Genomic DNA, 24,741 nt, shown 5'->3' with positions numbered 1-24,741 from the left:
GCAAAGATCTCTGTGTGTGAGTTACAGGGAGTGACATGACTTCAGAGAGCCAGCCCTTCATTTTCTTGGCAGGCATCTTTTCTACCTTATAGATCCTGGAAGATGATAAATGCCATAAAACCCATTAAGGGCTAATCCAGTGCACAGATTATTTCTTCCTCCATTCATCATCATCATCACTGTCATCACCGTTATCCTAAACATTTCTAGAGCATGTTCCATGAATCAAATCACATTTGAATATTTTTAACCAGAATAGATATAGAATTATAACTGACATATATGGTAATAATCATAACATTGATTAGTGTAATGATTATCAAACTTTAATGCACATATTCATCACCTGGAAAGCTTGTTTAAATTTAAATTTTGCTCAATAAGTAAGGGATGGGACCCAATAATTTGCATTTTTAGCAAGCTCCCAGCTGATGCCAATGCTACTGGTCTGCAGATCATCACTTAAGTACAAAGGTGTACAATTTGTTGAGTGCTTGCCATATACCAAATGCGCTTACCCATAAAATTACCTCATAAGAAAGAGTAAGTAGAAAGCAAGTTTTAGAGATGAGATTATGTAGCCTGGAGTAGAACCCAATTCTTCTGATGTCTAGTTTACTGTGTCTTCTACTATGTTATTCTTTCTAAGTATGAGAACCTGTTCTCTTCTCTAGGACAGTGGGAAGCTATTAATTTATGATATTTTCACAATTTAATATTCACTCAAAAATATAATCTTTTCAAATTTCATCTTAAACATAAATCTGAAATATAGATTTCCTTCAAAACCAGCATGAATATTATTGCTTCTAATATATATTAAACCAAATAGATAATGATATTTTCATGTTTTCATTTTTTGTCCATCTGTTACAACTAAATAGCTATATAGCTAAACTATACATTCACGGTTTAATGCATTTTATCCTTGCAGATTCTGTGACATTGAAACTCTACCCCTTGCTTTAGCGGAAGGTCTCATTTTCTATTCCTGGAGCTAGCAGCATTCCATTTGACATTTGATGCCCATGAGATTTTTATAGAATCTAGGTTATAAGATTGAGTCTCTTGCCACATATTTTTGAATAGAGATTTATGTTACTTTTCCCAGAGGGCTTCTGCCTTATACATTTTTTCAAAATGGTTTTGATTATTTTAAAAGAAGCCTCCAGTGATAAAAACCTTTTGCATAAAAATCACCAGTGACTAAGACAGCTTTTATTTGTTTTAAAGAAAATTTGTTCAGAGGAGAGAAGGCAATAGTGATCCTCTCTTCTCATGAATGCATGGGTGCATGCTAAGTCGCTTCAGTCATGTCCAGCTCTTTGCGACCTCATGGACTGTAGCCCACCAGGCTCCTCTATCCATGTGATTCTCCAGTCAAGAATACTGGAGTGAGTTCCCTCTGGAGTCGGTTTCCAGGGGAATTTTCCCAACCCAATGATCAAACTCACATCTCCTGTGGCTCCTGCATTGCAGGCAGATTCTTTACTGCTGAGCCACCAGGGAAGAACCCTTCTACTCAGAGCTCAAAGCAAAAGGCCATATTATTGATGTGGCAATAGAATGAAAAAAAAATTTTTTTTACCATAAGCCTCAGTATAACTAGAAATTTGCTTATATTTTTGAAAAGACCAATAAAGTATCAAAAATTAGTAGTACATGCGACAACATAAAGTCTTTAGTTCAAATGCAATATACTAAAAGTTTTCTTTCTAATCATCCAGATAAAGATATGCATCCATATATATATATAATCAGCTTAGGTAATTTATTGAAAATGGGCTTATCTAAATTATTTTATTCCTAGAAATGGAGGAAAATTGATGGTAAGATGTTTAGTGTTTCATAAAATGACATGTTCTAATATAATTTTTACTTAAGTTTTATACCTAGCAAAAATCCATAATAATAATAGGATATATGCTTTATGTCTGTCTATATATGCCAGCCAAGTTGACCTACTTAACCTTAGATTTGATTAAACTTAGAATTAGCTATTTATGATACAACATGACAAAATATTCAAAATATACTCATCATAATAACTTTTAAATTATAAAGCTTAAATGATCAAAAGCAGATTTTTTTTTTTTTTTTTTAAATTCTGAGGTTTCTTCTACTGCTTAGTAAGCTGGCTTTCACATGATAGGTGCACAGAAAAAAATGCTTACAGGAAAAAATGTTATTAGTTATTAACATTAATATTAACTAAGCCAAATAAAGATAATCTTTAAGCTAATAATATACAACAAAAAGTAATAATAATGAAGAAAGAAAACTAACTTTGGGAAGTCTTTCCTATCTGCCAAGCACTGGCTAAGAATAACAATGAATAATATTTTGTTTAACTCACACAAAAATATTACAAGATACACACCATTATTTTCCCTCAGAAAACTGACATTTTATGATCTCCCCAAATTAGGAACTAGTAAATTTTAGAGCTCACAGGCAGAACCAGATTTCTGTGGCTCGAATCCCATGGCCACTATACTCTTTCCATCTGTTAATTTTAGTCTACAGTGCAAAAACCAAACACAATCACTTCTTTGGTATAATGTAGAACAGGAGACCTGGGTTCGATCCCTGGGTTGGCAAGATCCCCTGGAGAAGGGAATGGCAACCCACGCCAGTATTCTTGCCTGGAGAATCCCACGGACAGAGGAGCCTGGCGGGCCACAGTCCATAGGGTTGCAAAGAATCGGACACAATTGAAGTGCCTTAGCACACAGCACATTGCACAGATGATACTTAAAGACTCTTGAATTTAATTTTATAGAGTAAGGTAAGCATGTTTGCTCTTACAATTGAATAAACATTAACATAATATAAATTCTTGCATTTTCTAAAGATGCTAGGTAAGATTTTAGCCTTTATTCAGCTTAACTGTCACAACCACCATTATAACCACATGACACGGTCATGATCCATGATGGTTATCATCCTTGGTATTTTGGGACATAGTGTTTACTGAGTAACTAACTACTCTGTTCTTGTTATTGTGCTAGGTTATCCCCTCTGCAGATTTAACTCATTCATTGCTTACTATGTATCAAACATGATATTAGTATTTGTGGCCATCATGAACCAAGGCATGATAAGACAATATTATGGGTATGTTTTGAAGCAACTGCTTTATTAAAGATAACATTTCCAAGAAAACTGGGAAGTAAAACATAATCTTTCTATTATCATTTCCCTAAGATATGGTGCTGAGTGAGACATTTGTTCAAGTTTTATAAGCTGGTTATATTAAGGATATAAAAAGGAGAATCATGCCATTACTTTTCAGTTTTCCAAATTGATTTTCTAATGAGTCCATGGTAGAACTGATATTTGAGTGTTGGCATGCAAAAGCTGTTTTACATGGATAGCCGGATATGCAATAGCAATGCATGCTACATACCACATTGTCATATTACCCACATGATTTTTTTCTTCAGAATTAATTATATTTTCCATAGAATATCTCTGTTTATTTCCAATGCTTATAGAGTCCTCCAATTAAGTACAGTAATTTGGTTAAAGGATCATGATTGTTGGGTCAGAGTTGCTTTATGTGATTGGTATTGACTGCTCATGGGCACAGTTTGGTCCATTCACTAATAATTTTCATATTTTGTCACTGTTACCATCGCAAAATGCACGAGATTATATCCAAGTCTCCTGAAGCTTTAACTACTTGCTTCACACAGTTCTCACTGAAGCTGAGTGTGTTAGCAGGGCCTTAAACATCTTCCTCTCCTCAACTTTCATGTACTCCCTTTTCCTATTTGTTATTTTGTACCACTGACAGGGTGGCGGTGGCGGTGGTTTAGTCACTAAGTTGTGTACGACTCTTGCAACCCCATGGACTGTAGCCTGCCAGGGTCCTCTGTTCATGGGATTCTCCAGGCGAGAGTACTGGAATGGGTTGTCATTTCCTTCTCCAGGGAATCTTCCTGACCCAGGAATCGAACCCAAGTCTTCTGCATTGCAGGCAGATTTTTTACCAGCTGAGCTACAAGGGAAGCCCACTGACAGGAGAAAAAGTCCAAATCAGAAGAAACTGATGAACTAGACAGGAAGATTGATTTTCATTTATTTGCTTTTGTTTTGTGATGTTTGTTATTGTTCTCTGTTTGAAATTGATTTCCATGTGGTGTTATAGTCCATATGTTTCATTGCACTGAAGTTGATTTAATATATCAAAAGTTGTGTCATTCAGCCAGAGTCATCTAACGGTGCACTTAAATTAGAGGTACTAAATATCTTTTTTAAAAGCCCCTTTAGTTAGAAGTAATATTCGACTTCCCCAACCTGGGTTTTATGACAGTTCACCAAGTGTTAGCTGAAGCTCAAATTTATATTATCAAGAATGGAATTACTCTGTAATTCAGATTTCCCATAATCAGTTCTTTTCAATGAGTATTGCTGATGATATTAGAACATTTTTAAAAGCTTTAAAGATTACATTTTATAGCAAGATAATAATTTTTGCTTGTTTAAAGCCAAGTAAAATCATATACTTTCACAATCTAAGTAAATGTATTTTTCTATTCACCACACAGCCCCAACAAATTCCATTCTGGTGTCAGTGGCAAATATTGCCATTGTCATAGCCTGTGGAGAGAAGAAATTAGATATTTAAGTTGGAGGGGGGATAGAAATAATGCTGGGAAATTAAATTATTATAAAATTGTGTATTTAAGAATTGAAGCAGGGCTTCCTTGGTGGCTCAGTGGTGAAGAATCCACCAACCAATGCAGGAGACATGGGTTTGATCCCTGATCTGGGAAGACCCCACGTGCTGTGAAGCAACTAAGCCTGTGTGCCAAAGCTATTGAGCTTGTGCTCTAGATCTCAGGAGCCACAACTACTGGGTCCAAAGGCCACAACTACTGAAATCTGTGTGCTTGCTTAAAGCCCATGCTTTGCAACAAGAGAAGCCACTGCAATGAGAAGCCCATGCACTGCAACTGGAGAGTAGCCTCCACTTGCCACAGCTAGAGAAAAGCCTGCCCAACAATGAAGATCCAGCATTGCCAAAATAAATAAATAAATAAAAGAATTGAAATAATATTGCTATTTATACTAAAGTTTATCAATAAGCTACTATTTTCTTTTATCAGTATATTGGGACCCAATGGACTGTAGCCCATCAGGCTCTTCTGCCCGTTGAATTCTCTAGGCAAGAATCCTGGAGTGGGTAGCCATTCCCTTCTCCAGGGGATCTTCCCAACCCAGAGATTGAACCTGGTTCTCCTGCACTGCAGGCAGACTCTTTACCATCCAAGCCACCAGAGAAGGCTCCCCCTAATCCACAAAAAAAGATGAAGCAATATTGCTATTTTTCTTAAAGTTTATCAATAAACTCATATTTTCTTTTATCAGGATATTGTGTCTATGTAAAGAGCATTCTCAATACAATCTTTTCCCCCTAATATCTTTGTCTTTATTAGGTATTGTATATAATAACATTAAAAATTTTTTTCTAGTCTGAGTTTAAAAAAAAAAAAAAAGTATGAGCAACACATACTCCTCCGGTAGCCTCAACAAATGCAAGTATGACTTGTCAGCATTACTGAATGTGTCCAAAGAAACTGGTAAAACAAATTTATTAAGTAATCAGATTATATTAGAAAATAAATAGTATTGCAAAGAACCATCTTCTGATTTGCTCATTTTATGGCCCAAACTGACTGACGGTATATATTTGTACATATTTACAAAATTCAGTCAGTTGAAAGTGTTTCCTTTTAAAATATAATCAAAATAGGAGAAGATATCAAGATTCAGAGAGCTCACCTTACATTATTGTTTGGAGGATAACAAAGGGCTGTGATATGTAATTTTTAATCCTTATTCATTGCATTATTTCTGCTAATATCACTGGTGAAGATAGAGTTAGAAGTTTTAAACAATCTTTGCTTCATAGTCTTCTGTTTGCTGTTTTTAAGTATTCATCAACTACTTATATCAGAATTATAACTACATATGTTTTCAATATTCACATACAAATATTGACTAATTGAAGAAAATATTTTCAGAGTGAGATTCCTGAGGCTCATGATTTTTGGTAGGGAAGCTGGGCAAAGAGTTTTGAAAACTGCTTTAGGACTTCAGTAGATCTAAGTGTACTGTGGGACAGGATGGTTTCTGTGAATATCAGAATGAAGACTAGCTCCCTTACTGGGACCCTGAGGTGTGAGGCGGGGGGGTCAAGCATGTTCCCCATTGAGCTGCTGTCCAATCCCTTCTATTGTAAAAGTGTCCGCCTTCGTCTTCTTTTTCAGTCCTCCACAAGCAACCCAGAGAAGTGTGTCTCTGTTTGCTAGAGCTTGGCCGGATTGCAGCCAGGTAGGTCATACTACTGCTGCTATGTAAGATGTGGACCCTCTCAGTATCCAGGCAACTCAGAAGCTTGCTGGTTTTTCATTGCTGATATTTAACTTAGGTGTTGAGGAGCAACTTCTTCAAAGATGATCAGTATGAACATCTCGAGAACAACTATTCAAACTAAAAATGGACTACCAATATTCTTCACATCGTGACCTTATTGTCCAACTCACTATGTCTAAACATTTTCTAAATATCTTTTAATTGAGTATATTTTCCTTGCAACTCTTTCTTGGGAAATTGGAGAGGATATTGTACGTGAAGTCGTATGTGACAATACACTTCCCTTAGTGGAAAGTTGATTCCCATTATTCTCTCTCTGTCTCCCAGCTCCTTCACTGCTTTCTTGCTGTTTAGTCTTTAATGATTGTCAGACTCCTCTTTTGTTCCTTTTTCCTCACTTTCCCCATTTAGCAGCCGATCCCTCAGTTCTTTTCAGTCTCTACTCCTGAGTAGATGAATAGGTTTATCAGTTCAGTTCAGTTCAGTCGCTCAGTCGTGTCCTGACTCTCTGCAACCCCATGAATCGCAGCACGCCAGGCCTCCCTGTCCATCACCAACTCCCGGAGTTCACTCAGACTCATGTCCATCGAGTCAGTGATGCCATCCAGCCATCTCATCCTCTGTTGTCCCCTTCTCCTCCTGCCCCCAATCCCTCCCAGCATCAGAGTCTCTTCCAATGAGTTAACTCTTCTCATGAGGTGGCCAAAGTACTGGAGTTTCAGTTTTAGCATTATTCCTTCTAAAGAAATCCCAGGGCTGATCTCCTTCAGAATGGACTGGTTGGATCTCCTTGCAGTCCAAGGGACTCTCAAGAGTCTTCTCCAACACCACAGTTCAAAACATCAATTAATAGGTTTATAGTTATCTCCATATTTTGATTGGAAAAAGGCATAGAATATAATCCTGCATATGTAGAGACATCTTTGGAATATTTTTCTTCTAGAAAAGAAAAACCAAAAGTACTTGTAGAAATCATAACCATAGCTAAATAATCAGAGGAAGAGACTTTATTAGCCCAGCTGACTTGATTTGGTTTCCTTTCATCAAACAAGGCTTCTGACAGTTTTACAGAGCCCAAAGAATTATAAAAGAAGATATAAATATTTGAATAAATCTTGATGCAAGATAAAACTTCAGAATTAATTAGGTGATGTTTTCTCATCCAGTCCAGGATATATTTGTAGTGTTAAGATGAATTAATAAGATAAAGTAAGAGCTTGCTCTCTGTGTTAATTCTCAAAGGGAAAGCTATAAAGAAAATCACGGAAAATAAAATACAAGGTGTGTACATCAGGAAATTACAGCAATGGGCAGAAAACTTGCTGTCAATGAATAGCCCTTTTTTTTTTTTTAATCCAACAGATCAACTGTAATCAGAAGTAATCCCATGTTCTTTAAAACATCATAGTCAACATAATCTTAACAAATTGTTCATAAGGTATGGATTGTACTTTGCCATAGTAATTGGATGAGAGAAGGATTGTTTTTATTTAAAAGCAATTCTAATTAAATAGAAATGAGGCTCCACTCAACAAGAAGTGAAAAAATCAATTTGAGATACTTAGGGATGTCCCTGTTCCCTGCTGTAAGTTTCCCAGCTTTGTTGTGTGACAGCCTCTAGAGAGGGTCCTCTAGTCTTCTATCTGCTCAAGCCTCTACTACTCAGGCTTAGTTCATAGTGTCTGACAGTCCTTAGGACCCCACTCTCCTTCTGTCACTATCTTGGGTTCTGAGAGGGAGCAAGACAAAGGTACCTGTTGTTTCTAAGACTCTGCTAAACCACTCCTCCACCATGCTTAATCCTGCTGTCCTGCAGGACAAAGAGCTTTGAGTCAGAGGGCTCAGCCTTGAGTCTTTGGGTTCAGCAGATATCCCTGAGAAAGGTGATCTTACAAAATAGAAGTAGAGTCACAGATGTAGAAAAACTTATAGTTACCAGGGAATAAGGTGGGAGGGATAAATTGGGAGATTGGGACTGACATATATACTCTGAAAAGTGAAAGTGAAGTCTCTCAGTCCTGTCCGACTCTTTGCGACCCCATGGACTATATAGCCTACCAGGCTCCTCTGTCCATGGGATTTTCCAGGCAATAGTACTGGAGTGGATTGTCATTTCCTTCTCCAGGGGATCTTCCCGACCCAGGGATCGAACCTGGGTCTCCCGCATTGTAGACAGGCGCTTTACCGTCTGAGTCACCAGGGAAGTCCCATATATACTCTACTATATATAAAATAGTTATCTAATAAGACAGAGAAGGCACTGGTACCCCACTCCAGTACTCTTGCCTGGAAAATCCCATGATGGAGGAGCCTGGTAGGCTGCAGTCCATGGGGTCGCTGGGAGTCGGACATGACTGAGCGACTTCACTTTCACTTTTCACTTTCACGCATTGGAGAAGGAAATGGCAACCCACTCCAGTGTTCTTGCCTGGAGAATCCCAGGGACGGGGGAGCCTGGTGGGCTGCCGTCTATGGGGTCGCACAAAGTCAGACACGACTGAAGCGACTTAGCAGCCGCAGCAGCTAGTAAGAACCTACTGTACAGCACAGGGAACTCTACTCAATACTCTGTAGTGGCCTATATGGGAAAAAAATCTAAAAAGAATGGAGTTATATATATATATAAAACTGATTCACTTTTCTGCATGCCTGAAACTAATGCAACATTGTAAATCAACTATACTCCAATAACAAGTTCAAAAAATATAAGAGGGAGGAAGACACACAAAGTAGAATCTCAGTAAATGAGCTGCTAGCCCTGAAATGCTAGAGGAAAAGAGAGGTTGTCTAGAGTTCCTATGTATTAGATTAGGCAGAAAACTTTTTTGTGTACTTGTTTATTTTAATTATATCATTAGAATATTCTGAAATGGCATATTCCATTTTGTTACTTTGATAACCTAAATATGTGGGTCAAATAGGCCTGACTCTGAAAGTTGTTATAGGGGTAAAACAAATAGCTGAGAAATAGCTTACAAATAGCTGAGAAAAGAAGAGAGGCTACAGGCAAAGGAGAAAAGGAAAGATATACCCATTTGAATGCAGAGTTCCAAAGAATAGCAAGGAGAGATAAGAAAGCCTTCCTCAGTGATCAATGCAAAGAAATAGAGGAAAATCATAGAATGGGAAAGACTAGAGATCTCTTCAAGAAAATTAGAGATACCAGGGGAACATTTCATGCAAAGATGGGCAAAATGAAGGAGAAAAATGGCATGGACCTAATAAAAGCAGAAGATATTAAGAAGAGGTGGCAAGAATACATGGAAGAACTATACAAAAAAGATATTCATGACCCAGATAATCACGATGGTATGGTCACTCACTTAGAGCCAGACATCCTACAGTGTGAAGTCAAGTGAGTCTTAGGAAGCATCACTACAAACAAAGCTAATGGAGGTAATGGAATTCCAGTTGAGCTATTTCAAATCCTAAAAGATGATGCTGTGAAAGAGCTGCACTCAATGTGCCAGCACATTTGGAAAACTCAGCAGTGGCCACAGGACTGGAAAAGCGCAGTTTTCATTCCAATACCAAAGAAGGGCAATGCCAAAGAATGTTCAAAGTACCACACAGTTGTACTCATCTCATGCTAGCAAAGTAATGCCCAAAATTATCCAAGCCAGTGTTCAACAGTACGTGACCTGTGAACTTCCAGATGTTCAAGCTGGATTTAGAAAAGGCAGAGGAACCAGAGATCAAATTGCCAACATCCGTTGGATCATTGAAAAAGCAAGAGAATTCCAGAAAAACACTTACTTCTGCTTTCTTGACTATACCAAAGCCTTTGACTGTGCAGATCACAGCAAACTGTGGACAATTCTTCAAGAGATGGGACTACCAGACCACCTTACCTGCCTCCTGAGAAATCTGTATGCAGGTCAAGAAGCAACAGTTAGAACCGGATATGGAACAGCAGACTGGTTCCAAATTGGGAAAGGAGTATAGTGTCATATACGTCAAGGCTGTATATTGTCACCCTGCTTATTTAACTTATACGCAGAATACATCATGCAAAATGCTGAACTGGGTGAAGCACAAACTGGAATCAAGATTGCCAGGAGAAATATCAGTAACCTCAGATATGCAGGTGATACCACCCCATGGCAGAAAATGAAGATGAACTAAAGAGCCTCTTAATGAAAGTGAAAAGCTGGCTTAAAATTCAACATTCAAAAAACTAAGATCATGGCATCCCATCCCATCACTCTATGGTAAATAGATGGGGAAACAATGGAAACAGTGACAGATTTTATTTGGTATGGGGGGGGGGCTCAAAAATCACTGCAGATGGTAACTGCAGCCATGAAATTAAAAGATGCTTGCTCCTTGAAAAAAGATCTATGACCAACCTAGACAGCATTTTAAAAAGCAGAGACATTACTTTGCTGACAAAGGTCTGTCTAGTCAAAGCTATGGCTTTTCCAGTAGTCGTGTATGGATGAGTTGGACTATAAAGAAAGTTGAGCACCAAAGAATTGATGCTTTTGAACTGTGGTGTTGGAGAAGACTCTTGAGAGTCCGTTGGACTGCAATCAAACCAGTCAGTCCATCCTACAGGAAATCAGTCCTGAATATTCATTTGAAGGACTGATGCTGAAGCTGAAACTCCAATACTTCGGCCACCTGATGCAAAGAACTGACTCCTTGGAAAAGACCCTCATGCTGGGAGAGGTTGAAGGCAGGAGGATAAGGGGATGACAGACGATGAGATGGTTGGATGGCATCACTTGCCTTCATGGACATGAGTTGGAGCAAGGTCCAGTAGTTGGTGATGGATAGGGAAGCCTGATGTGCTGCAGTTCATGGGGCTGCAAAGAGTTGGACATGACTGAGCAACTGAACTGACAGAGGTCAAAAGAAGGAGGACCGCTTTCTGCAGAATTAGCTGGGAGTTTTCATTTTCCTGCTGTTTAGTGTACATCATTTACTTATTTTCTGGATTCACTTTTTGAATTTATGCTATTAACTGAATACTCTGTTAGGAATCCTGCTGAACTAAACATTTTTAGTATGATCGAGTCACCAAAGGAAAAGTTTGCCACCCAATGACAAAATCCCGTTAGAAATCACTTTTCCTCTAGCTCTGAGTGTGGTGTGAAAAATCCCTCGCCATAGTATTTAAAACAACATCTTGGTTAAGGAAAGGGAATCATAATGGCCTGGTCAATTTGAAGGTGAAGTGTTTTGTGTATGCTTTTCCTCAAATATTTTAAAATTGAGATTTTGGGTTGCTCCATTTATTTTTTAAAGCCATGTTATCGGTATATGATTAACATACAATAAGCTGTACATATTTAAAGTAAACAACTTGATGAGTTTGGTTTTAAGTATACATCTATGAAACTATCATCACAATCTATGCCATAAATGTAGTATCACCTCCAAAAGTTTCCTCTGCCTTTATTATTATTATGTTCATTATCATTATTATTTACAAGAATGGGTGGCTACATTTCTAACCACACTAATGACCATGTGTACTAGTAAAAGCAGAGATTATTCGCATTATAAAAACTTTACTAATTTCACAAAGCAGCGATCCAAGGATTAAGACAACACATTACAGTGTTCAATTTGTAAATTTTGTTTTTTATCTTCCTTACCTACTTGAGTGCTATGAAATATTGTACACATACCATGAAAAAGAGAAAATAGGCTGAGAGATTATTCAGGTTGTTATTTTGTATGCAGCATAAAGTTAAACAGCTGAATACCCAAATGGATAGAACGAACATTTAAGTATAAATGTCTGTGTAAATTTCTCTTTGGACACATTTGAAGATTTTATTAAAATCTTAGTGGAAGTTCAATTGTACTTTAAAAACAGTCACCCAGTACACCCAAACAACACTAGCTTAGTCCTGTGTTGAAGCATAATAGTTGAAGGAAAAAAAAAAGGGAAATTCATCATTCTCATCTTATTTTGGCCAAAATTTTTGTTTTGACATAGTAAACCTTTATCTAGATTATTGTATGGGTGCTTCCTTCCCCTTTTACTTTTCCATGATGTTGAATTAGGACAGCATTATTGAATTAAGATAGCATTAACCAAAACTAGAAGTGATGTTTGGAGAGCTCTCCAAACACATTAATTTGTACACACAAGAATCATATTAATTTGTACACACAACAGATGCAGTTTGACCCTGACAAAATCCCAACACAAAGTTGCGAATTTTGTGTTTTTTCTACTGATAGATAATGATTTTTTATGTTTGATCCTAAATATTTATTTCTCAGGATTACATAAATGTCATTTTAAAAGCATCAACATCACTTCAGAAATGATTAACTAAAAGTTTCTAATTCTCTGCCATATTCCTTGCCTGGGAACCCTCTGTGAAGCTCTCTTGAGAGCTGTGGGCTTCTCTGAGTTCTGAAATGGGAGAATGAGAGCTGTGGGCTTCTCTGAGTTCTGAAATGGGAGAATGAGACCACTTATTTTTGCTCTCATGGGTAAAACTTCCCTTTATTTTTCAACTACAAAGAGGTATCATCACTGTGAAATCCCTCCATTAATATTTCAGAAACCATGTCAGTTTCTGTGTCTACAATATGCATGTTTGCCTTCTGCAAAGTAAAACACTCAGCAAAAACAGGTCAGTAAAACCTCAAAAATCTGTTTAATGAGAGTGTTTTGATATTCATTATTTTAAAAAAATTACTAAGAATTCAGCCTTTTTTTAAGACTGAAAAATTAAGATTAGCTTTATGATAAAAGTAAAAAAGAACTTTTGTTAATTTTGTTTGGGGCTACTATTATAAATAGTCAACATCAGAGGGAAGCTTTTTATTTTTATTTTTGAGTGCTTCATTTTGAACAAAATTTATGACTGTTTAAAAGAAATATACTTTGTGAATATTTCCTCCTATTTTAATTTGTGACATAATGAAATGTTACTTAAAAGAAAATATTCTTACACCGGGGTTATTAGTTAACTCATCCTATTTAAAGAACTTGACTCTTACTGCTAAGAATAAAATTTATTTTCATTTGAGTGAAACTTCCATCCAGACTTTAAAGCAGAATAAAAATGGGGCAAAAACTATCTTGCAAGAATCTTTAAGTGATCTGTTATATGCCTTAAGAAAGGGGAATGTCTAAACTTTATCCCTCCAGATCTAATCGGAGAAGGAAATGGCAACCCACTCCAGTATTCTTGCCTGGAGAATCCTGTGGACAGAGGAGCGTGGTGGGCTGCTGTCCATGGGGCCGCATGGAATCTGATATGACTGAAGCGACTTAGCATGCGTGCATGCGTTGGAGAAGGAAATGGCAACCCACTCCAGTGTTCTTGCCTGGAGAATCCCAGGGACGGAAGAGCCTAGTGGACTGCTGTCTATGGGGCCACACAGAGTCGGACACGACTGAAGCGACTTAGCAGCAGCAGCAGCCAGGTCTAATAAAATAGACCCCAGATGTGTTTTGAAAATTATCATCTAGTAAATAGTTTGAGTAAATTTTCTAGTTCAGGGCTTAGTTTGGGGGCTCAATTATTTCATCTAGACCAATCTCAAAAGGTATATCCTTTGTCAGAAAAATGTAAAGTCTATGTCTAAGATCTCATCATGAAGTTATTAACCACAAGACCCTTTCCCTAGCACTTTTTTTAATGAGACCAAAAATGATAATACGACACTGCCCTTTCAGTATATTCCCTACTTTCATGTCACTGGGGTATACAAAGATTTGCTTTTAGCAGATCCAACCTTCTTGCTGTCTTTTGTTGACCCTTATTCAGTGTGAAAGCAACAGTTGCTCCTTCCCCTACAAGGTTGTGAAATCTTGTAGTTGGGCAAGAATAGACAACAGCGAAAGTGAGAGTGGAAGACACTCGGTCTTGTCTGACTCTTGCGACCCCAAGGACTGACTATACAGTACATGGAATTCTCCAGACCAGAATACCCAGGTGGGTAACCTTTCCCTTCTTCATGGGAGCTTCCTAAATCAGGGATCGAACCCAGGTCTCCCTTATTGCAGGCAGACCCTTTACCAGCTGAGCCACAAGGGAACCTCTAGACAATAGTAGTTGACCCTTATTCAGTTTGAAAGTAACATTTGCTCCTCCTACAGAGCTTTGAGATCTTGTAGTTGAATGAGAATAGGCAACAGTGTACATTTTTGAAAACCTTTAGACAAAATCAAAATGTAGCATGGGATAGGGTTAATCATGGAAACCAGAGTGAAGCAGCTTTTTGGAGAGCCAAAAAAAGACCTTTTAGTGACTAAGTTGGCTTCAGGTGCAGGGGAATTTCATGATTTACAGCCTGTTGACATCTCCAGACAGACAGGAAGCCAATGAGTCGTACTTAAGTGTGTATTTCAGGATTGGCTGACTGTACCTTATACAGCTTGAAGTATTCAAAAGCCAGTATAAGCAGAGATTTGGGGCTTAGTGCTGATTTTCTATGTTCAGTGGCATAGCTAATTTTCAGCATTCCCAGATAAAGAAAAATCTCCAGGGCACAGTTTTCCATGTGTGGTGGTGTTTTCTACTTCATTGAAACTTTGTTTTGTTTCGGACATGGAGTGGAACCTGTTGGTACTTTAATAACATTTTTCATATTATTTCATTTTATTAAAATATTAAAAGGAAAAAAAAATTGTTCAACCCAACCAACCTGTTTCTAAAAGGTGGCATGAATCCACCTACAATTACAAATGAAATCGTATTTTCCAATTGACCTAATTTATATTTTCCAATATGATGTTTTCACTTATGATTGACTTTTAATTGGCTGTGAATTCTAGAGTGTTAAATTCCTCTAGCATCACTGCCCAGTTTATGTTATTCTCTTAAGAACATTAAATATAACAAAATGTTATACCTTGTTGGAACTAAGAATTTAAATAAGTCTAGAGGGATTAAAAAAGATTGCCTGTTGAAGTTCATCCAGTGAGTTAGTAGCAAAAATTAATTTATAACTTCTGCTATGCTTCAGCACTGAGATATTCCTGCTATCCCACAATTCTGAGAAAATTAATTTAAAGGAAGCCTATGTGAGTTTTTGAACTGTCGTGTTGGAGAAGACTCTTGAGAGTCCCTTGGACTGCAAGGAGATTCAGCCAGTCCATCCTAAAGGAAATCAGTCCTGGGTGTTCATTGGAAGAACTGATGTTGAAGCTGAAACTTCAGTATTTTGGCCACCTGATGCTAAGAGCTGACTCATTTGAAAAGACCCTGATGCTGGGAAAGATTGAGGGCAGGAGGAGAAGGGGACGACAGGGGATAAGATGGTTGGATGGCATCACCGACTCAATGGACATGGGTTTGGGTGGACTCTGGGAGTTGGTGATGGACAGGGAGGCCTGGCGTGCTGCAGTCCATGGGGTCATAAAGAGTCGGACACGACTGAGTGACTGAACTGAACTGATGTGAGTTTTTGGTAAAGGATACAAACAATAGTAACATAACAATATTGTAAATTTAAAAAATATTCACAATCTAAAAGCTGAAAGTTATGTTTTATGCAATGGTAATTTTAGGATTTCATGGCTGGGAGACAACATCTCAAGTGACTCTGAGAGAAGTGCTCCAAGGAGGCATGGGGAGGAGCCAGGTTATATATAAGTTTTACCCCAAAGGGCAAGTAGTCTGAACATCATGGGCTTACCGGTGGCCCATGGTAAAGATCCCGTCTGCCAGTGCAGGAGATGTAGGAGACACGGGTTCAGTCCCTGGTTCAGGAGGAGGGCATGGCAGCCTACTCCAGGATTCTTGTCTTGAGAATCCCATAGAGAGAGGAGTCTGATGAGTTAACTGCCCATAGGGTCGCAAAGAATCTGACATGACTGAAGTGACTTAGCACACACCCACAGTCTGAACATAAAACGATTGTTTTTAATTAAAGGAAGCCAGATATCTCAGGTTAAGGAATTTAGTGTTTTTCTTTTTTATGGGACGATGCAAAAGTCTGGGCTCACTGAAATCATGCCTTTCACATGCATCGCAGCTATCTGGGGCCAGTATCCTGTTTTTCACGTCCTGAACTTCCTTGGGGTTTCAGTCTAATGGCTGTTGGCGCACAGGTAATCCTTTCCTTCCTGAGTGCCCTTAGGGCTCAGGAGCTCATATTAAAGAACTAGAATTGCTGATGATTGTGACATCCATGTTTACTGATACAGCAGGAATATCCCATTTCTCATAAAAAACAAAACTACATCTTAATTATGAGACTGTTTCATTATATCATTGGATGGCATAATATATTAAAAAAAACTTAAAACTTCAGCAAAAGGACCTCAATGTTGCAGTTTCCTGGTTTGCAAGCTTTGATACATCAGTTATCAATAGCCATTTCAGAGGTGGTGCCCTGTGTCAGACACTGTACTGGGTATGTAATGGATACTGTTTTTATTCCTTCTAACTGTATTGAAACACAGGAATTAGAATTTTCACTTTTTAGTGAAATAAAACAGAGACTCAGAAATGATGTATATCAAGATGCCCCAGTGGTCCAGACACATGGAAGACATTCAGTTTGCAGTTATTCTTTTAACTTTCCTCTTCCTCCCTCCTTCCTGCCTCCCCCCTCTCTCCCCCTCTTCTGCTACATCTTAAGGTGATTTGCTAAATGTAAAGAGTAGGTTAATGGCACAGTTATCTCAAGTCTGCCTCAGGGAAGAATGATACCCAGATCTCTAAGTGAATATTGTTGGTACTTGTCAACTGTATGAGACACTGGGTTGAGTAAAATGTAATTAGTGAGCTCTAGAAAGTTAAAAATGTATTTTAGTTTTGAATAAGGTTTAAAGTCTTCTAGAAGAACACTTTTTAGGGGTAAGGTACCTATTTAAATTTAATGTTGATATGTTTTATTAAAGTGATACACATTTAAAGATCCAAAACAATGAACTCTGATTCATCTCTGGAACCTGAACACATTGCTATAGGAGGATCCAGAGTTTTTTCCCCATTCAGACAGTAGCTATTAAGTACCTATTGGGAGCCAGGATTCGTACGACCTGCTGAGACGGCTGTGAATCAGACAGTGGTCTCTACTGTTACAGAATCTGCAGTCAATTGCATGTTTCTACAAACGTCCTATTAACTGGCTAATCTGTTTAAAAGGTTTGAAATGTGATAGCGCCTAAAGTCTTTTCGCTAATGATTTATGTAACTAAAAATTACTCTGTTCACTAGAAGCAGTTATCAAAACAGCAATTATTATTTGAGTTGTGCCAGTTTAAACTGTTTTGTACCAAATTCTGGTATGTTTTCCAGCTCTCAAAGAGCACTTGACGCGTATGTAATGTCAGTTAAATGAACAAACCATTAGAACGGGAGAGTGATAATCTAAACTTTTACATTTAACAGTGTTTTTTTAATGTACTATTCAGTCACGCTAAGGTACGGGACATATTGCCAACATATTTATTCTCTCTCTGTAGATTATTTACTTTGTAGGCAATCCATAGCCTATTTTTTTTTAATTGCCAAGTTACTTTTTCCTCTTCTTTTTAACATGTGATCACCTGATTAAAATATCGGAGAAAACCTGAAGTCACAAAACCTGTATCGTGTCTTTGTCCTTTTCCTAGCTAGTTCTGTATTTTCTCTGGGTCTGTTTTATTTATTCTATAAAACTGAAAGGATATAACTACATGAACTCAAAGATCCTCTAGAATTATCTTTGGTCTCCCCCACCTAGGCATTATAATATACAATTGATATGTATTGAGGAAATCAAATCAATTTCACATTTACTCTAAGGAAAATATGATTAGGAGAGAGGTGAATGCTATTAACAACTATATCTCTGTCTTTAAACTGCTGTGACATTTATAATTTACGGCATATAATTTTACCATATTGTCATTTTAAATTTTTTTTTTCTCTGTATTCATTTTCTTTCTCGCTAACACTATAAATGCTTTCATTATGTTGTTCCTAAGAGGATAATCGATGATGCTATGTAACCCATTCTACATTATTCTGAGTCCATAAAGGTATACAATTAACAGTGAATTTCTTCTCTATAAATTCATTTAAGAACTTTTATTTGGAAAGTTTGCTGTTTTCCACTTGACTCTGACTTTATTTCCATCATTAAAAAATTTATATTCAAAATAGGAGTTCAGTTACAGCACTAATATCATTAAAGCTAATAAATCTGAAATTTGAAGACAAAATTAACATGGTAATTCATGTTATTGACTCATCAATGTACTACATGGAGTCTTTTAATTTATTTTTGTAGGTTCTTATGAGTCTGTTCATATATATTTTCATATATAGCTGTAACTAACTTAATTACAATGACATCTGCATTTTTTTAATACCAAATGGACCTTTGTACATGAAAGTCTGGCCTTAATTTTGGTGTTTTCTCTTGGATCTTTTGGTCTGATTTTAGCCATGACTTTAAACAGACATAAGCATCCCCTTAACCCATACCTGCTTTTTGTATTTATATTGTTGGAAGCTCTGACTGTGGCCTTCATTGTGACTTTCCGTGATGTATATCTTGTCCTGCAAGATTTTATACTGACCCATGCAGTATTTCCTGATTCAACTGTGTATACTCTGCAGTCTAAGAGAGATTGCAGCAAATTTGGAGCAGGCCTATTTTCTGGTTTGTGGATTTTGTTCTTGTCAGGAATCTTGAAGGTGTTTTGTTATGGTGAAATAGTGGAGCTGGTCGTGGCTTCTGTGTATGTGTGCTCAGTGCTCAGTTGCGTCCAGCTCTTTGCAACCCCAGGGACTGTAGCCCGCCAGGCTCCTCTGTCTATGGGGTTTTCCAGGCAAGAATACTGGAGTGGTTTGCCATTTCCTTCTCCAGGGGACCTTCCTAACCCAGGGATTGAAACCCATGTCTGCTGCATCTCCTGCATTGGCAGGCAGATTCTTTATCATTGTGCCACCTGGGAAGCCCCTTGGCTGCTGTAGGAGCCCTTCTTTTCTGCAGATTCATCATCTATGACACACACTCACTGATGTATAGGCTGTCACCTGAAGAGTATGTATTAGCTGCTATCAGCCTCTACTTGGATATCCTCAACCTCTTTTACACCTTTCCAAGTTTTGGAAGCAATTAATAGAAAGTGATTGAAAGCACTATATAGAAACTGATTCATTAAGTACTAAATTTTGAGATATAATTAACTATTAAATACTTTTAAGATTTTATTTATATGCTGTATACTATATTATAAAGTATAAATCTCCTTTTACTATTAACAGATTTTAACCTCATTTAGAAAAGAAAAAGTATAGAAGATAAATTCCAGAGAATTATTCAGTGTTGCAATAAAATTATGTTAAAATGTTAATGACATTTCATTATAAAATGATGTATTGAGAATTAAAAATCTACTCAACAGATATTTTGACTTAAAATTTAACACTTTTGGTTTTATAGAGTATAGGTTTCCTCTAAAAATTATAGCAGTATGCCAGTGACTAACAAAACTTTGGCAAATTCTTGACTACAGTCGTTTCCTAGGGTGCCTTAACAAAGTACCACAGATTGTGTGGCTTAAATAGAAATTTCTTTTCTTATAGTTCTGAGGTCAAGGTATCAGCAGGGTTGGTTTCTTCTGAGGTGCCTCTTTTGGCTGGTAGATGGTCATGTCCCTATACCTTCACATGGACATCTCTCTGTATTGTCTGTGTCCAAATTTCCTCTTATAAAGATACCAGACATATTGGAATAGGCCCCACCCTAATGACCACATTTTATGTTAATTACCTCCTTGTAAAGATTCTATTTCCAAATACAGTCATATTCAGAGGTACTAGAAGTTAGGACTTTACACTGGGCTTAATGTTTGTGTCCCCCCAAATAGTTCGTTGAAACCTAATGCCTGCTATGATGATATGAGGAAGCAGGGCTTTGGGGATGAGGACAGAGTTCTCATGAGTGGGATTAGTGCTCTTATAAAAGAGACTCCACAGAGACCCCTTACCCTTTCTGCCACACAAGGTGACAGCGAAAAGACACAGCTATGAACCAGGAGTGCTTCCAAGATGGTGTGGTGCTGAGGAATCTGCCTGCGGTGCAGGAACTGTAAGAGATATGGGTTTGAGCCCTGGGTTGGGAAGATACCCTAGAGGAGGAAATGGCTACCCACTCCGGTATTCTTGCCTGGAAAACTCCATGGACAGAGGAGCCAGGCAGGCTACAGTCCACGGGGTCACAAAAGAGACACAACTGAGCAACTGAGGACACTGAGCACATATACCTGTAAACATGTAAACATATATGTGTGTGTATATATATGTATGTATATTTATGTATGTGTATGTATGTATGTATGTATATATATAAAAATTTTCTTCCTGCTTAAAAGGGTTACAATTTAAGTACCTACCAGAATGCCAGAAAAAAATTAATGTTATTTTGAAAAGTTAGCAGTTTGGTCTTGTGGTGTTCATAATTGAATGTATGTCAAGTGCATCATTATTATAAGTTATGCATGTTTACTTGTCTGGTGTCTTTTAAAAAGGTATGGTGTGGAGCCTCCTGGTTTGATAAAATTGGAAAAAGAGATAGAACAAGAAGAAACACTCTCTGCCCCTTCTCCTTCACCTTCTCCTTCTTCAAAGTCTTCTGGAAAAAAGAGTACAGGAAACTTATTGGATGATGCAGTAAGTAAAATTCATCGGGTTTCTTACCAGTACTTGCTCCTTTTTGAACTTCAGAACTCATTCTATTCTGTCTCCTCTCTGTCTCACCTCTACCTATTCCAATGTTACTGCAATTTCTTTTAGAGTCCTATGAGAAAATTTATATCCTGCAATTTGTTTCAAGACTCAAAACTGAGCCACTTATCTTATTTAAAGTACAGCATCACTTAATTCTGCTGAGTAGTACCTTAAATTTTAGGATAGTAAGTCCAGCTCCTGAAAATTGTCTTTGAAAACACTTAAGCCTTGATACTATTGGTTCCTGCTCCCTTATTCATTGATAAGAAGTCTGAAGGCGTGGGATCTTAAGGACTGTTAAAGAAGAAAAGGCAAAATGCAATGGAGAAGACAACTGTCCTTTACTGACTCTGCACCAGGGTGGGAGGTGGTCTGCCACTGTTCTTCAGGTGATCTTGTTAGGCAGGTTTTTTATTGAGGAATCTGAGACTTGAATTACCTGCTGAGAGGAAGAGAGAAGCTTAGATTGCAACCCTATTTTGTCTAACTCTCTGAGGTCACCCTCCCTCTACTTAACAGAGTCCTTGAGTCACCATTGTTGGCAGATTAGGAAATATTTTCATTACCTCCTCATACAGAAAACAGATTCTGGGTGTAACAGTAAACAGGATGAAGTAAAATTCCCTGGCTACTTCTGTTGTCTCTTAAGTCATTCTTGGTCTTTAGTGGTGTGTCTGATTACATGTATGCATTTACTTCTCAGCACATATGTTTGGAGTGTGAATGTCAGAACTGCCTCTGGGTTTTGTGAAAAATGGAAACCTTGGGGATGTTAGACTGAAGTATGTCTCACATACACGGATAAGATCCTTTGGTACAATATGTACAGTATGTCTCACATACACGGGGAGAGTTCTTAGAAGCTAGCACCAACCATGATGCCCTTTATGAGGAGTAGGCAGAACTGAAAAGGACAGCTGGCTCTTAGCTGAGAGTTTCTTTCCCTCGGGCCTGAACTGAAAAGATCTGGGGAAATGACTGATTGGTGCTGTTGGATATAGAAAGATTCCCCCACCTTTTATTCTCTTTTGTGTGACACTATAACCTATATTGCATATTTAGATGAACAGAAATATAACAATTTGTCTGACAGATTGAGAATTCCCATTTCTGCTAAGGGCAGCACATTATACACTTAGCCCATCAAGTTATCTTATCCGATACCAGTTTAATTTAGTTTTCCTATGTTCAGTCCACTCAGAAATGAAAGGATAGGCAGGGCACTTCAATATAATTCAGTCGTGTCTGACTCTGTGCGACCCCATAGACGGCAGCCCACCAGGCTCCCCCGTCCCTGGGATTCTCCAGGCAAGAACACTGGAGTGGGTTGCCATTTCCTTCTCCAATGCATGAAAGTGAAAGGTGAAAATGAAGTCGCTCAGTCATGTCCAACTCTTAACAACCCCATGGACTGCGGCCCACCAGGGTCCTCTGTCCATGGGATTTTCCAGGCAAGAGTACTGGAGTGGGGTGCCATTGCCTTCTCTGATAATGCACCTAAAAGGATGTTAAAATCACAGGAATGTTTTTAAAAATCAGTCACATGCCTTGCATCCTACTATTCCATTTTTATTTTGTAAGGTAGTTGAGTAACTTGGTATTAATAGTATGTAATGGCACATTATATATTGGTAAGAACAACTTTTCTTTTTTCTCAATTATACTTTTTTGATTAGACTTCATTTTTATTTTATTTTTTTAAATTTTATTTTATTTTTAAACTTTACATAATTGTATTAGTTTTGCCAAATATCAAAATGAATCCATCACAGGTATACATGTGCTCCCCATCCTGAACCCTCCTCCCTCCTCCCTCCCCATACCATCCCTCTGGGTCGTCCCAGTGCACTAGCCCCAAGCATCCAGTATCGTGCATTGAACCTGGACTGGCATCTCGTTTCATACATGATATTTTACATGGACTCTGTGGGAGAGGGAGAGGGTGGGAAGATTTGATTAGACTTCATTTAGAGTAAGATCTTCCTTTTAGTCTTTCTCTTATAAAAGTGTTTTTCTGGGACTACTCTGATCTTAGTCCTTTTCCTCTAAGCTGTTACCTTCATTCACTTTCTTTAATGCATTATAGTCAGAGGTCTGGCCAGCATCACCCTTAACCTCCTTATGAATGAATTAGTGAATCAAATGAATATTTTAGTCCTCAAATTATGAGACCACTTTCCGGTGTATCTGACCCTGTTGACCACTCTGGTCTCGTAATTCTCCACAAGTATTATTGCTACCAGAAAGATCAACCTAAAGGGAATTCAGAATTGATTAAATTTTTATGGGAGCTCTATAATGTCCAGGGTAAAGTCCGCACTCATGTATGTGTCACATAAGGCCTCCATGTTGTGGCCGATTTTGTCTTTCCCAGCCTTTTTTACGCTCTGGGTTCATTCTTGCATAGTAATGTATCTATTGTAAACCTGTCCTCTAAGCCCAAATGCCCAAGGCTTATTTTATGCCCTGTGTTTTTCCTCATTTGCTGTCCTCACCCTGCTCACTTTTGGTTTCTACTTTTAGACACCCTTTCATCTTCTAAAATTCAGGCTGCACGGTCTTCTATAGAAAGTTTTCTTGGCATCTCTCATTCCCGGTAAAATTGACGAATATGTCCTTGGTTCCTCAAGTGTTCTTATACATTTAGTGAAGTGTTTATCATGTTGGGCATAAATACCTGTTCTTCTCTAGGTACTGTCTTTGTTCTCAAAGACGAGGACCGTATTTTATTCAGCTATATCTAGTGCCATGCTAATTGGATACATTGTTAATGTGAGTAATCAAAGCTTGAAAAAGATTCTCCCTTTTTCTGTTTGTCTGGAATGGCCCTGTGCTCTGGAGAAAATGTGCATTTCTCAACTCTGCTGTAACTTAGCAGAAGGAGGAGGAGATGTTGCCCCTTGGGCTGTTTACCTGAGCCTGGGCAAAGTAGCTAGAATGGTTCCCTTTCTTCACCAGCTTGTCTCCCGTGTGGCCACCCCTCATCCTTGAGAAGGGGAGAAGGACAGGGGAAGAAGGTGGTGAAACAACTACGAAAGGGATTTTGGAAAAGTTTTACCAATAATCCAGTTCAGAGCACATACGTGAGTTAGGGACTGTCTTCAAAATGGCAAGACTCATTCTGTCGTTGCTCTCACTATGCCAGGCTCTGTTCTTGCAGCTGGAAACAAGGAAGGGGCTTTCGAGAAGCTTTAAACTCCCTTTACAGTTTTTCAGGGTTTGGGAACATAACCGTCTGTATAGTTAGGGGGTTTTCATCGAATGTAGGAAATGTGCTAAGTGGATTCTTATGTATTGTTGCCAGCTAGAATGCTGTGTGTGTGCAGTCCTCAAACCAGCATTTCTCAAAGAATGTTTAATCAAACACTCAAACCACCAGATGGCCCATGGCATGAATAATTCCATGGGTAGGTTAGTTTAAGAAATACAGCTTACTGTAGTCCCTACCTAGAGTTTGGCAATGCATTCTGGCGTATGAAAGGCACTAATGAGTTCTATAATAAGATCTTGTTTAACCTGGAATTTTCCATGCTTCTTTGGCCACAGAAGCCTCTTAAAGTCTCCTTCATACTACACTGGGGAAACTGCACTGAAATATTTGCATTCTGTTTAAGTGAGAGTTTTTCACCAAAGTGTTTTATTTCAGGGACAGTAGAACAGAGAGAGAAACCATTTGGGCCTCACTAATGGTTTAAATCAGAGCTTCAAA

The 24,741-nt window shown here is 38.1% G+C and overlaps 1 protein-coding gene and 1 pseudogene across 4 annotated transcripts in view; both read left to right on the top strand.

Moving 5' to 3' along the window:
• Window positions 1-24,741, top strand: part of GAS2 (growth arrest specific 2) — a 151,705-nt gene that overhangs the window by 50,604 nt on the left and 76,360 nt on the right. For all 4 annotated transcript variants that reach the window (XM_070365081.1, XM_070365080.1, XM_070365082.1 and 1 more), the window contains exons 5-6: window positions 6,279-6,342; window positions 20,834-20,975. In XM_070365081.1, coding sequence (XP_070221182.1) covers window positions 6,279-6,342; window positions 20,834-20,975 — 206 coding nt within the window. The remainder of the gene's footprint in view (window positions 1-6,278; window positions 6,343-20,833; window positions 20,976-24,741) is intronic.
• Window positions 16,290-19,423, top strand: LOC102275106 (protein lifeguard 4-like; annotated as a pseudogene).

The sequence above is a fragment of the Bos mutus genome, chromosome 29 (assembly GCF_027580195.1).
Source record: "Bos mutus isolate GX-2022 chromosome 29, NWIPB_WYAK_1.1, whole genome shotgun sequence".
Lineage (NCBI taxonomy): Eukaryota > Metazoa > Chordata > Mammalia > Artiodactyla > Bovidae > Bos > Bos mutus.
Note: the sequence above shows the minus strand (reverse complement) of the source record. Positions and strands in the feature narration are given on the sequence as shown.